Source organism: Quercus suber, unplaced genomic scaffold (genome assembly GCF_002906115.3).
Source record: "Quercus suber isolate HL8 unplaced genomic scaffold, Cork oak 2.0 scaffold_415, whole genome shotgun sequence".
NCBI lineage: Eukaryota > Viridiplantae > Streptophyta > Magnoliopsida > Fagales > Fagaceae > Quercus > Quercus suber.
The window spans coordinates 243824-256462 of record NW_027069866.1 but is presented as its reverse complement, the minus strand read 5'-3'; the positions used below and the strand labels follow the sequence as shown (position 1 = coordinate 256462).

Genomic DNA, 12639 nt, shown 5'->3' with positions numbered 1-12639 from the left:
ACAAAAGTAAAAATAAAATAAAAAATAAAAAATAAAAAAAAATAAAAATTGGCCATTCAAATGATTTTTCTTATGAACCTGTTGGTGTTAATTTACAGATTTTTATTTAAAAAATGTAAAATAAATTATTAAAGAATAAAAGGAGGAGAATCCTTCCCCTGTCTAGCACAATAAGAGGGATATTGGATATGATGCTAGATCTCACAAAGTTACATCTAGAATCGCAAGAAGCTGAAGAGTGAGCTAGCACATTGGCCTCAAGAAAAAACAAGCAAAAGCAAAACAGACCAAGAAAGAAGAGAAGATAAAATAGATCTAATATACTCTACTTAATCTAGCAATAAAGTTTCTCTCATAAGTTGGATGATGGATTTTTAATCTACTGTACTTGTTTTTGACGAATAACAGACACCATCTTGTTGTTTTTCCATTGTGATTTAACATGCTAAATTTGAGTTTGACTCTTTTGTAGCTAACTTTGAGTCATTGCATTATCTACCATCATTACTATGTAAATTAATGCCTAAACATATAAGACAATCCTACATTCTTCATTATTACTATGCTCATACATTGCTTTAAGCTACTTTACTCAAATTTTTTTTTTTTTGAGGGAGTAGCATAACCTACAAAATATAATTAGCAAAAAGCACAAAGAAAGAAAAACTTTAGAAAAATTTCCTGCTGTCAATCTTCTTCAACGTCCTTTAGAAACTTCGATTTGATATTTTTGAGTGTTGTTATGACATCTCTCATGTTTATCCTCTCTTCAGGTGCCTCTGTTGAGCAATCCATAGCCAATTGCATTATGGACAACATACAATCCAGCTTAGCATTAAAATGCTCTTCACCTCTCTTTAGCAAATTAGCATCTATAACTGTAATTACTAAATGGGGTAGTGATTGTTTTACCCAACGTTTTAGGTTCATTTCTCCAGCAAACATTTCATTTGTGGGATTCTTTCTTGTGAATGTTTCCATCAATAAAATGCCATAACTATACACGTCTCCGCGTGTAGAAATGATCCCTTGTGATCCATACTCTACAAGTTTGATAAAATTTATTGTCAAAAAGTATACAATACTTTTACTTGATGCTAAAAAGAAAAATGCTTCATATTTTTTTTTTTGTGTGGTCGCTTTGTGTGTGTGTGTATAAACATAAAATTGAATTATAAAGTAGCAACATCACCTGGTGCCATATAACCAATAGTGGCCAACGTCATGGTTTGGGTCATTGAGTCTTCATCTCCTAACAATTTTGAAATGCCGAAATCACTCACATGTGCAACTAGATCTTTGTTTAGGAGAATATTGCTAGGCTTCAAATCACAATGAATAACCGGTAAAGGACAACCATGATGGAGATACTCTAATGATGATGCAACATCTATCATCATGTTCAATCTTTCTAGCATATCCAAGAAGTGGTTAGGAGAATACAACCACTTCTTAAGGCTCCCCTTAGGCATGTACTCTAGTACCAAAGCTTTGAAATTAGTACTACTACAGCTACCAATGATTTTCACAAGATTCTGGTGGTGAATTCTACACAATACATCACATTCAATTTCAAAACTCTTAAACCCTCCTTCTATTTGCAAATTAAAAACCTTTACTGCAACACACGTGTCATCTGAAAGTGTCCCTTTGTACACTGAGCCAAGATTCCCTTTCCCAACTAAGTTACTTTCACTAAATCCAGCTGTTGCTCGTTCAAGTTCCAGGTGTGTTATTCTTCTCCAAGTTGCTGGAGGTAACATTTCTTCTTGACCTTTTTGTTTTACTTGTTTCTTTTGGGATCTCATCAGAAAAAATATGAGGACTGATCCAAGTATTGTTGCTATCATTGCTGGTAAAATATATCTTACTACAACTGTAGTGGCTGTCTTTGATTGTCCAACATTACTTTTTTCGCAGGATGGAACTTGCAGTTTGGGTGGACCGCATAATGCTTCATTTCCCATGAATGATTGAGCTGAGAATTGAGCAATAACACCCTCATATGGAATTTCACCTTGTAATCTATTGAAGGACACATTGAAATATTTGAGGCATTTGAGTTTCATTAGAGACTTGGGAATTTCTCCAGACAAGTTGTTATCAGATAGATCCAAGTGTTCTATGCTTATCAACTTATCAAATGATTGAGGAATAGGACCCTGGAATTTGTTATGTGCTAAGGAAAGGTTTACCAAAGACTCTAGGCTTCTAATAGTTGGGATGTCACCTGACAGCAGATTCCATGACAGGTCTATATTTGTTACATGCTCCAAATTTCCGACCTCTAAGGGTAGATAACCACTTAAAGAATTTGAGGACATGTTTATTTGCAATATATCTTTAAGACTCCAAAAAGATGAGGGTATGGAAGTCAACTTGTTGGAATCCAAATACAACTTTTGAAGTTTAGAAAGATCTCCCCAACATGTTGGTATTGGTCCAAAAAACTCATTATGATTTAAAAATAATTCTGCCAAGTTTCTCAAAAGACAAATACCATTTGGGATGAATCCTTGCAATCTATTGTGTTGAAGATACAAACCTTGGAGCTTTCTCATTCCTCCAACTGTAGTTGGAATAGGTCCAACCAATTCATTGTCTTCTAAGTGTAAGGCCATCAAGTTGCTTAAATTAGCAATCCCTGTAGGAATGGTGCCTTTTATGTTGCAATTAAACATTACAAATTCTTCAAGAGAAGTAGAGAAATTTCCCATGGAAATTGGAAGGGTGCCATTCAATGGATTTTCTGCTAGCACTATAGTTGTTAAATTTTTGCAGTTTGCCAAAGATGAAAGAAAACTTAATTCTAGAGTTGATGAATCTCTAGTCAAATAATTGTTGACTAAGTTGAGTCTCTCTAGCTGCCTTAAATTTCCCAAAGTATTAGGAATAGAACCAGATAAATAGTTTGCACCCAATTCAAGTTCAGCGAGCATAGAAGCATTTGAGATAGAACTGGGGATTATTCCCTCTAGTTCATTACCCCATAGGTAAAGTACCTTAAGATTTGGAAGCCAATTGCCTATACTTGATGGAAGATGGCCTGAGAGCTGGTTCATGTATAGACTAATGACTTCAATCCTTGAGCTATTGAAGATTGCATTTGGGATGATACCAGTTAAGCTGTTATTGGCTAAAGTTACTTCCATTAGATTTTTAAGATTCTCATTCTCGAGGGGTACTTCACCTGCCACAATATGTCAAACAAATTGAATCCTCGTTGACTGAAAAAAAAAAATCATAACTTTTGGATTTACTTTAAAAAATAACAATTAACGAATAAGTGCCTTTAACAGGTTCAAAAACTAAAAGTTAAGGGTACATCTTGTAATATAGAAAGATACAAATCAATTTAGGCTTGTTAAGCCTTTATTCAATTCGTTGTGCAAGTTGTGCAAGCTTGTTCTACACTAGTATTCTTGTTTATAGGAATCACCTTAAACAAACATATTAGTTTGTAAGAAATTTATAGTGATTAGTGAGACATGTAATGATGTAATATAGAGCATTTGCTCTTTACAAAAAAAGGAAAAAGAAAAAAAAAAAGGACAAAGGTGATGAACATGGAAATTGTTACTTTTCTAATAACTGTGGTCTTTATTAAAACCCATTGTAGCTTGTGTACACACAATTCACCATAGTTATTCTGTAATCCTGGTTTACTATACTTTTATTTATTTTTTCTTTTTTTAACAAAAGAGAAAGTCTCATGTACATGACCTACAGATCCTACAGATGAAACTCACTTTTATGTCTAAAGAGAGCATAATATAACAAATACACAGAATAATTTAACCTAATGGAAGTTGGAGCAGAGGGAAGTAATATTTAAATTGAAGTGGTTATCATGGTACCTGTAAAGTTGTTATCATCCAAGTGAATTATCTCAAGGGAAGTACAGTTTCCCAAACTTCTTGGTATCCTTCCTACAAAATTTCAAAATATATCACACAAGTGATCAAGAGCTAGTAGACTTAGTTTGACTAGTGATAGATTATGAGCTTTTATTTAGAAACTAAAACAATCGATTTTATCCCATGAAAAAAAAAAAGAGAAATGCTGTCCATAACATTTTCACAACAAATCTTAAGTGGTGGGTTATTATGAGTGGGCAAAAAAATAATTTAAGTTGTAATAACAACCTACAACCTATGATTTTTTTGTAAAAATGTTGTGAAAATATTGTGAACATAATACTTCTCTAAAAAAATGGACTATTGAAATATATGAATGTGTCCTAAAAATAAATAAAAGAAAATGAACGAATGAAAGAAATGATCCCCTTGATGCATTCATTCGCCGAAGCCCATGTATCTACCCTTCCTCAAGGAAGATACCCATTTTAAGTGGAAATCTTGGTGAACTTTAAGGGAAGTACTACTTCCATAACATTTTTACAAAAGTTTCACAACAAATCCTAAATAGTAAGTTGTTATGGATGGGCAAAAAATAATTTATATATATATATATATTTTTTTTTTATAAATATGTTATATTGAGAAGAAAGGGACTATAAGAGGCAACTTGAACCCAATTCATTTCCATGGGGTAGGGGGAACCCAGCCTAGTATGAAGGAGATGGGCTCAGACTTGAGAGACAAATCCTTATCCAAGGTTGTCCGAGCAACAAGATTATTATCAAGAAAATTCAAAGATGATTTGTACTATTAATCACAGATAGGCTCTTGACATAATGATTGGGAATGTTAGGAGATGCCAAAAATCATTGGATTATTAATTTTTTTTTTAAATATTCACATTTGAAGTTTTTGCATTATTAATCATAGACCCGCATGATGCACTAAAAAATTTGACAAATTGTTTTATTATTAAGTGAAAAATAAAAATAGTAGATATGATTATAAGTGTTAGTTCCAAACTCTTCTTAAAATGATGTGCTTATTTTCTAACAAAATATAGTTAATACAATATTGTATTTGATTTTCTAAATTAAGTTATCTATATTTGTTATTTAAAAGTGTTTAAATTTTGTATTTTTTTATATTCAAGGAAACGTAATGAAATTTCAATTCAATTATTATATAAGATGAAATATTTTATAAATAATGTAATATGTGGTTGGAATTTGTTTCTAGTGCTCCTTAAAAATAGTTCATTCTCTATATGTCTTAAATGGCCTAAAAATGAAGTAGACTTAAGTAAATGGACTGAAGTGGACAAAATGAATTGAAGTGGACCAAAAAGGACTAAAATGGATTGAATTGGACCAAAATGGGTTGAAATAGAACGAAGTGGACCAAATGGACTGAAATATTTTGCTAATGTGACTCAATAGAAGTGTATCAATAATAATTGATATGCTTCAATTTTTAAATATTATATAGATGTATAAAAGATGATTTTATAGATCAAAAGTAAATAATAGTTTTTTTTTTTTGGGAAAAAGTAAGTAACAGTTGATTGAAATGAAATTTGGCTTACTTATTCATAAATCTTAATATAGAGAAGTAATCCAGTGGTATGCTTTTCAAAATATTAATTCAATAAAAAAAAAGTTATTAGATAACTTGACATTTTTTAAAGGCACACAATATGTAACTTGTTTAAATAGAGAAATCACTTTCCTTTAGTTTCTTCTCATTACTTTCTCATCTCTCTACTTTCTATTTAATCAAATGCAATTGCAATCCATTTATGCTTGTCTTATAAAAAATTAAGGAAAATAAAATAAATTCTAAAACATTTTTTATTTTGTTTCTTTCAATTTGTTTAAGAGGAAATTTTCTAAAACCTCAAGCGGTAGCAACAATCAACTAGGAACTAGACCTTAAAAAAACGATGTTAGTATTTGGAATCTCGCCTACCCTCCCTCTTTGGACCCAAAATTCATTATTAAAAAAAAATTTTTAATTTTTTTTGAAGTCCTCTGAAATAAGAACATAAAGAAAACCAAAAGTTGTACTTAACTAAATTAGCTAAAAAATTGTTAAGGGTCGTGTCTTAATGGACTCTTGACAGAGATATCTAAAGTTTAAAACCTGTCACCTCTAACTATCCTTTTTTTTTTTTTTTTTTCTACAAAGTTGAAGGAAAATATTGTTTCCAAACAAGCACAAACAAACTCCTTGAAGAAGCAGTTGGAAGTTGCTATTTCTGATTTATTTGTTTCTCCAATAAACAGGCAAAAAGGATGACAGTGCTTTTTCCATCCTTACTTTTCTCCATTCCGTGGACCACATGGATAGAGACAAGAGGTGGGTGGGGGTAGTGCACTAACAGTGAGTACTGAGTAGTGACTGAATTATTTAAGGCACAGGGTATAGGAGAGAGACAACAATAATTTGGTACTCACTAGTGCACTAATAGTGTGTTTCATAGTGTGTCTCACTCTCACATAATTAAAAAAATCCTTAGTAGTGTGTTTCATAATCATGTGAGATTCTTTTTTAGTTATAAATATATACATGAATGTGTTGCTAAACCCATTAGCTCGAACCCTCTTCCTCCAAACCTTCAAAGCATTTTGTCTATAACGAGTTTTTTCTTTTTTGGGTGAACCGTGTGATATTTACACGCTATGAAAAGAATTACAAGATACTGGGCATATAACCGTATGATATTTACATGCTATTAAAGGAATTATACATATATCTAATAAATGAGATATTTTCAGAGAAAAATAACAAAATGATAAACATTAATTAAATAAAATAATTTAAGATAAAAAGTTGTTGAAAATAGTGGAGGGCATCCAACCTGAAAGTTTGTTTTCGCTGAGATGAAGTACTTTCAGTGACGATATGTTGCCTAGAGATTCTGGAATACTACCTTCAAAACTGTTCGTATAAGCATACAACACTTGAAGTTTAGGTAAGAACCCAAGCCATGATGGTAACATTCCAGAAAAGTTGTTCAATCCAAAGCTGACAACTTCCAAGTGAGCCAAATAAGCCAACTCGTTGGGCAGAGAGCCATGAAAATTGTTGTTTCTGAAGGATAAATGGGAGAGGAATGATAGGTTTCCCACTTGTGGAGCAATGGTTCCTGTAAGACCCATGTGAGAAAGGTTCAAGGCAGTGACTCTAAGGTGTTTGGCACCGCAAGTGATCCCAATCCAGTTGCAAACAGAGGTAGAGGAAGACCAATTGCTTGCCAAGATTTTGTAAGGGTCATCGGTGATATGGGCTTTGAGAGCAAGGATAGCTGATTGGTCTGTGGTGATGTTGGTTTTTACTGTCACAGCTAAGCTAGCCATAAAATAGTGCAACAGCAACAACACAAAAAGTAAGAAAAAGGCAGGAATCTCCATGAGTTTCTATTTGTAACTATGTTGAGATGTGAGGCTAGCTATTGTACCAAGCGTGGTTGAAAGATGTTAATTTATACAAAGAAGATGATGACTAAACACTAACTGTTTGTTGTCTTTATCTAAAGACTAAAAGGTCAATGACTACACTTTCAATGTTCACACTTCATACACACTGGACAATAACTGTGAATAGAGTGTGGATATTTCCCAAACGTAAAAACAAGATGCTTTTGTTGTGTCTTTTAGCTTGTTTCAAGCGGGAGGGGGTAAAAACATAAAATGACTAATGAGTATAGGATTGGATTTTAAAGACATGAAAGATGTTAATGGGTCTTTTCGTTTGTTTCACATGCACTTTCCTTTATTTTTCTCTTTAGTCAATTGAAAACGTTTTATAAAGATTAGGATTAGTGATCATGCACTGTTTGGTGGAATCAATTGAGAACCAAAAAACAAAAAAGATAGTTTCTAAAAAAAACCAAAAAGATAATTAGAGCATACTTTCACACTCATTTTTATAAACCATTTCGCACAAATATTTACAATTGATACATAAATGTCTTCATTTTCACATAGATACATTATTGCTTGTGGTGGGAATTAAGGGTGTGTATGGGTCCGGTTGAGGGAATTTTTCTACTCAATCCAACCCAACCCACATGGATCGGGTTGGATTAGGTTGAATCCATGGGTTGGAAAGTTCTTTTTTTCTTTACTATTATTATTAAATTGAGCAATATATATATATATATATATTTCACCTGTCACCTGAGTTGATAAACAAAATATTTATGAACTAGTATTCTAACTCAATTATAAACAAAATATACATGAACTAGTATCCCAATTCAGTTATAAACAAATAAAAGTAGATGGAGTGGGAGAGTGGGAATGGGAGGTGGCAGAGAGAGAAATAAGATTGTTAGGGCTTGCGAGGTAATTGAGTTTTATATAGGAAAAGGTTGAATACAGGAAAAAATTAAATAAAAAATTATTAATTATATAATATATATTATTAAATTTAAATATATAGGTGGGTCGGGTCCAGTGTAAGGGTCATCGGTGATATGGGCTTTGAGAGCAAGGATAGCTGATTGGTCTGTGGTGATGTTGGTTTTTACTGTCACAGCTAAGCTAGCCATAAAATAGTGCAACAGCAACAACACAAAAAGTAAGGAAAAGGCAGGAATCTCCATGAGTTTCTATCTGTAACTATGTTGAGATGTGAGGCTAGCTATTGTACCAAGCGTGGTTGAAAGATGTTAATTTATACAAAGAAGATGATGACTAAACACTAACTGTTTGTTGTCTTTATCTAAAGACTAAAAGGTCAATGACTACACTTCCAATGTTCACACTTCATACACACTGGACAATAACTGTGAATAGAGTGTGGATATTTCCCAAACGTAAAAACAAAATGCTTTTGTTGTGTCTTTTAGCTTGTTTCAAGCGGGAGGGGGTAAAAACATAAAATGATTAATGAGTATAGGATTGGATTTTAAAAACATGAAAGATGTTAATGGGTCTTTTCGTTTGTTTCACATGGCTCACTTTCCTTTATTTTTCTCTTTAGTCAATTGAAAAAGTTTTATAAAGATTAGGATTAGTGATCATGCACTGTTTGGTGGGATCAATTGAGAACCAAAAAACAAAAAAGATAGTTTCTAAAAAAAACCAAAAAGATAATTAGAGCATACTTTCACACTCATTTATATAAACCATTTCGCACAAATATTTACAATTGATACATAAATGTCTTCATTTTCACATAGATACATTATTGCTTGTGGTGGGAACTAAGGGTGTGCATAGGTCCGGTTGAGGGAATTTTTCTACTCAATCCAACTCAACTCACATGGATCGGGTTGGATTGGGTTGAATCCATGGGTTGGAAAGTTCTTTTTTTCTTTACTATTATTATTAAATTGAGCAATATATATATATATATATATTTCACTTGTCACCTGAGTTGATAAACAAAATATTTATGAACTAGTATTCTAACTCAATTATAAACAAAATATATCCAACTGAGTTGATAAACAAAATATACATGAACTAGTATCCCAATTCAGTTATAAACAAATAAAAGTAGATGGAGTGGGAGAGTGGGAATGGGAGGTGGTAGAGAGAGAAATAAGATTGTTAGGGTTTCGAGGTAATTAAGTTTTATATAGGAAAAGGTTGAATAGAGGAAAAAATTAAATAAAAAATTATTAATTATATAATATATAGTAAATATATATTATTTAAATTTAAATATATAGGTGGGTTGGGTCCAGTTAGGTGAGTTTGTAATTATTATGACCAAAACCCAACCTGACCTACTATTAAAAAAAAATTTCACAACCCAACCCAACTCACCAACCTCTAAAAATGGATCCAATTCGGTGAGTTGGATTGGGTTGAGTTGGTTTTAGTGAGTTGGTGGGTTAGCTGCACACTATTGACAACATCTTATATATGGCTTCTCAAAAATATTAATATGAATTGTACTGTATAATTTCATAATTAAAAAAAAAAAGAGTTAATATTGTATAATAATATTGCAGAAGTGCAGATCACAAAAAACAAATTGAATACGTATAGGACACAAAAACGAAGGGCGGAGCCAACAAAAGAAGAAAAAAAAGTTATTGTAAATTTTCCCTTTCTAACTAATTTTCATGTTTTATCATAAGTTATTTTCCGGTGTTTCCAATATAGATCTTTAGCGTTCATTTCCCCCTTTCCCTCAACAACTATTGCATTATCTTACAAAAATTCAATCTTAAATATATTTAGTAATTTATGTGGTTAAAATGGTCATGGGGAGGATCTTTTGCTTCCTTTTTATTTTTTTATTTATTTTATTTATTATGTTGATGTTTAGCTTAATGCATTATTTGTTGAGGATGTTATTCGGAAACTATATTGCTCTATATAATATACATTCTTAGGATAAAATACAAAAATAATCTCGAACGTTTGGGCTAATACTAGGCACTACAAATTTTTTTTTTAAAATATCCAATTTGCTCCCTAATCACAAACATCATTTAACACCATTTAATAATCCCCCTACTTCTCTTGCTTCTTTCTCCAATTGTGGTTAATATTTATCTACCGTTAGTTACACAAACACTCCCTCAAATATATAATTGCAATAAGTTATCAATAGAACATCAAATGCATTCAAAATAATAAGTTATTGAAATTAAGGGAGCAAAGGATTTGGAGGGATAATAGTTTGGGAAGGTTATGGCTTGAGGACACTCCAAAATGAAGGGTTAACATATAAGGACACCAATTGGTTTAAAAGCTTATGCAAATGAGTTTGGGCTCAATTCTGTTATATTAATTCTCTAATTTCTTTATTTTTTATTTTCATGTGAGAAGCCCATTCACATTTGTATGCCCAATATATATCCTTATTGTCATGTTGTGCTAATCCTCGAAATACGTCTTGCTTTTCTTTTTCCTTCTAATCAAACGTGAAGTGTGGGTTTTACTTCGTCAAAAGAAGGAATTTAACTTGTCAATATACTTATCACACTTTATCATAGTCTCCTATCAGTGAATAATCCAAAGACCTTCAATCATTTCAACTTTTGTTCCATAATTTTCCTCCTTTTTGACTTTTTGTTCAATAAAGCTAGTCCCACGCGGTTCAAGACCCCTTGCACCAAAAAAAAAAAAAAAAAAAAAAAATTATATATATATATATGTATATGTATATATTTATAAACCATGTTGAAAAGTTGAAACTAATTATATTTATCAAACTTTATCATAGTCTCCTATTTCAATTTAATAAATTAAAGACCTTCAATCACTTTAACCTTAGTTCCATGATTTTCCCCCTTTTAGACTTTTTTTTTTTCAATAAAGCTAGTCCCATGAGGTTCACGACGCCTTGCACCCAAAAAAAAAAAAAAATCAATGTTCTACCAAACTTTAATGAAAACATTAAGCATATATCACATAATAATATATATATTTTTTTTTCATTTCTCTTCCTTTTTTAAGTATATTAAAAAAACCCTTGTTGAAAGTTGAAACTGATAATGTATTACTGAGTACATAATACTATTAGAGCATCTCTAGCAGATTCATCAAATTTTTGTACTATTTGGAGAATGAACATTGATTTTTACTTTTATCTACAAACTTTTTCAAATACACTTTCCAACAGATTCTCTATCACATTCTCTATCTCATTTAAATATTATTTCTTCATTCATTATTTATTCTTTTTTTAACAACTACACATCTTCCAACATTTTTTTATTCAACACCAAATTATTATAATAGAAAAAAATGATTTGAGGAATGAATAGTAGCCCATCAAACTTGATGGGCTACTGTTCATTAGCAAAAAAAAATTCGGATATAAAGAAGCTGTTGGAACATGAACAGTAGCATATAGAGTATGACCAATAACATATATTTTCTATATTTTGACTATGCATACTCTGTTGGAGATGTTCTATACTATAAAAAGTATAGCATAAAGATAAAGTACAGTAAAATACAATTAGTGAGTACAAGGCTTGGGGAATATTTTGACTATGCATACTCTGTTGGAGATGTTCTATACTATAAAAAGTATAGCATAAAGATAAAGTACAGTAAAATACAATTAGTGAGTACAAGGCTTGGGGACTGATGAGAACATAATTTAATAGCTCCCTCAAACTCAAGATGGGCCATAGGAAACAAATTTGAGTTTGGAGACCTAAGCACTAAAGCATCTTGGCAAATGGGACTAGTAAAAATGCCGTAAAGCTAGTCCTGAGATGACATAACGTTTTTTTTTTTTTTTTTTTGATAAGCTGACACTAACTTAAGTTGCAGAGAATCCCGAAGAACATGATCACAAACAAAATGACAGCCAACTTCGGCTTGTTTAGTCCGCTCATAAAAAGTCATAATGTGCAATGTAAATCACCATGCGATTGTCGCAATTGTTTGGAGAAACAGAAGAAAGAGTGACCCCATATCTTGCAACAACCATTAGCCAAGGCTTGATACTTTGCCTCTATATATAAATAGAATGAGCAACCCCAATTTATTTCTTGTTGCCCCATGTGATAAAGGAATCACCAAGTAAGAAGTAAAAATCAATGGTGGAGTAGATGACATAACGTTTTTTTTTTTTTTTTTTTGATAAGCTGACACTAACTTAAGTTGCAGAGAATCCCGAAGAACATGATCACAAACAAAATGACAGCCAACTTCGGCTTGTTTAGTCCGCTCATAAAAAGTCATAATGTGCAATGTAAATCACCATGCGATTGTCGCAATTGTTTGGAGAAACAGAAGAAAGAGTGACCCCATATCTTGCAACAACCATTAGCCAAGGCTTGATACTTTGCCTCTAT

The 12639-nt window shown here is 31.9% G+C and overlaps 1 protein-coding gene across 2 annotated transcripts; it reads right to left on the bottom strand.

Moving 5' to 3' along the window:
• Positions 1–532: 532 nt before the first annotated feature.
• LOC112039103 (probable LRR receptor-like serine/threonine-protein kinase At3g47570) lies at positions 533–7315 on the bottom strand. 2 transcript variants are annotated; one of them, XM_024071953.2, is made up of 4 exons: positions 6721–7315; positions 3858–3929; positions 1193–3190; positions 533–1043 (listed from the first exon to the last, which is right to left on the bottom strand). In XM_024071953.2, the coding sequence occupies exons 1-4, from the start codon at positions 7271–7273 to the stop codon at positions 688–690; spliced, it is 2979 nt and encodes a 992-aa protein (XP_023927721.2). In that variant the 5' UTR covers positions 7274–7315; the 3' UTR covers positions 533–687. The 2 variants fall into 2 exon arrangements, with proteins under 2 accessions (XP_023927721.2, XP_065617563.1); XM_065761491.1 differs by lacking the exon at positions 3858–3929.
• Positions 7316–12639: the final 5324 nt, after the last annotated feature.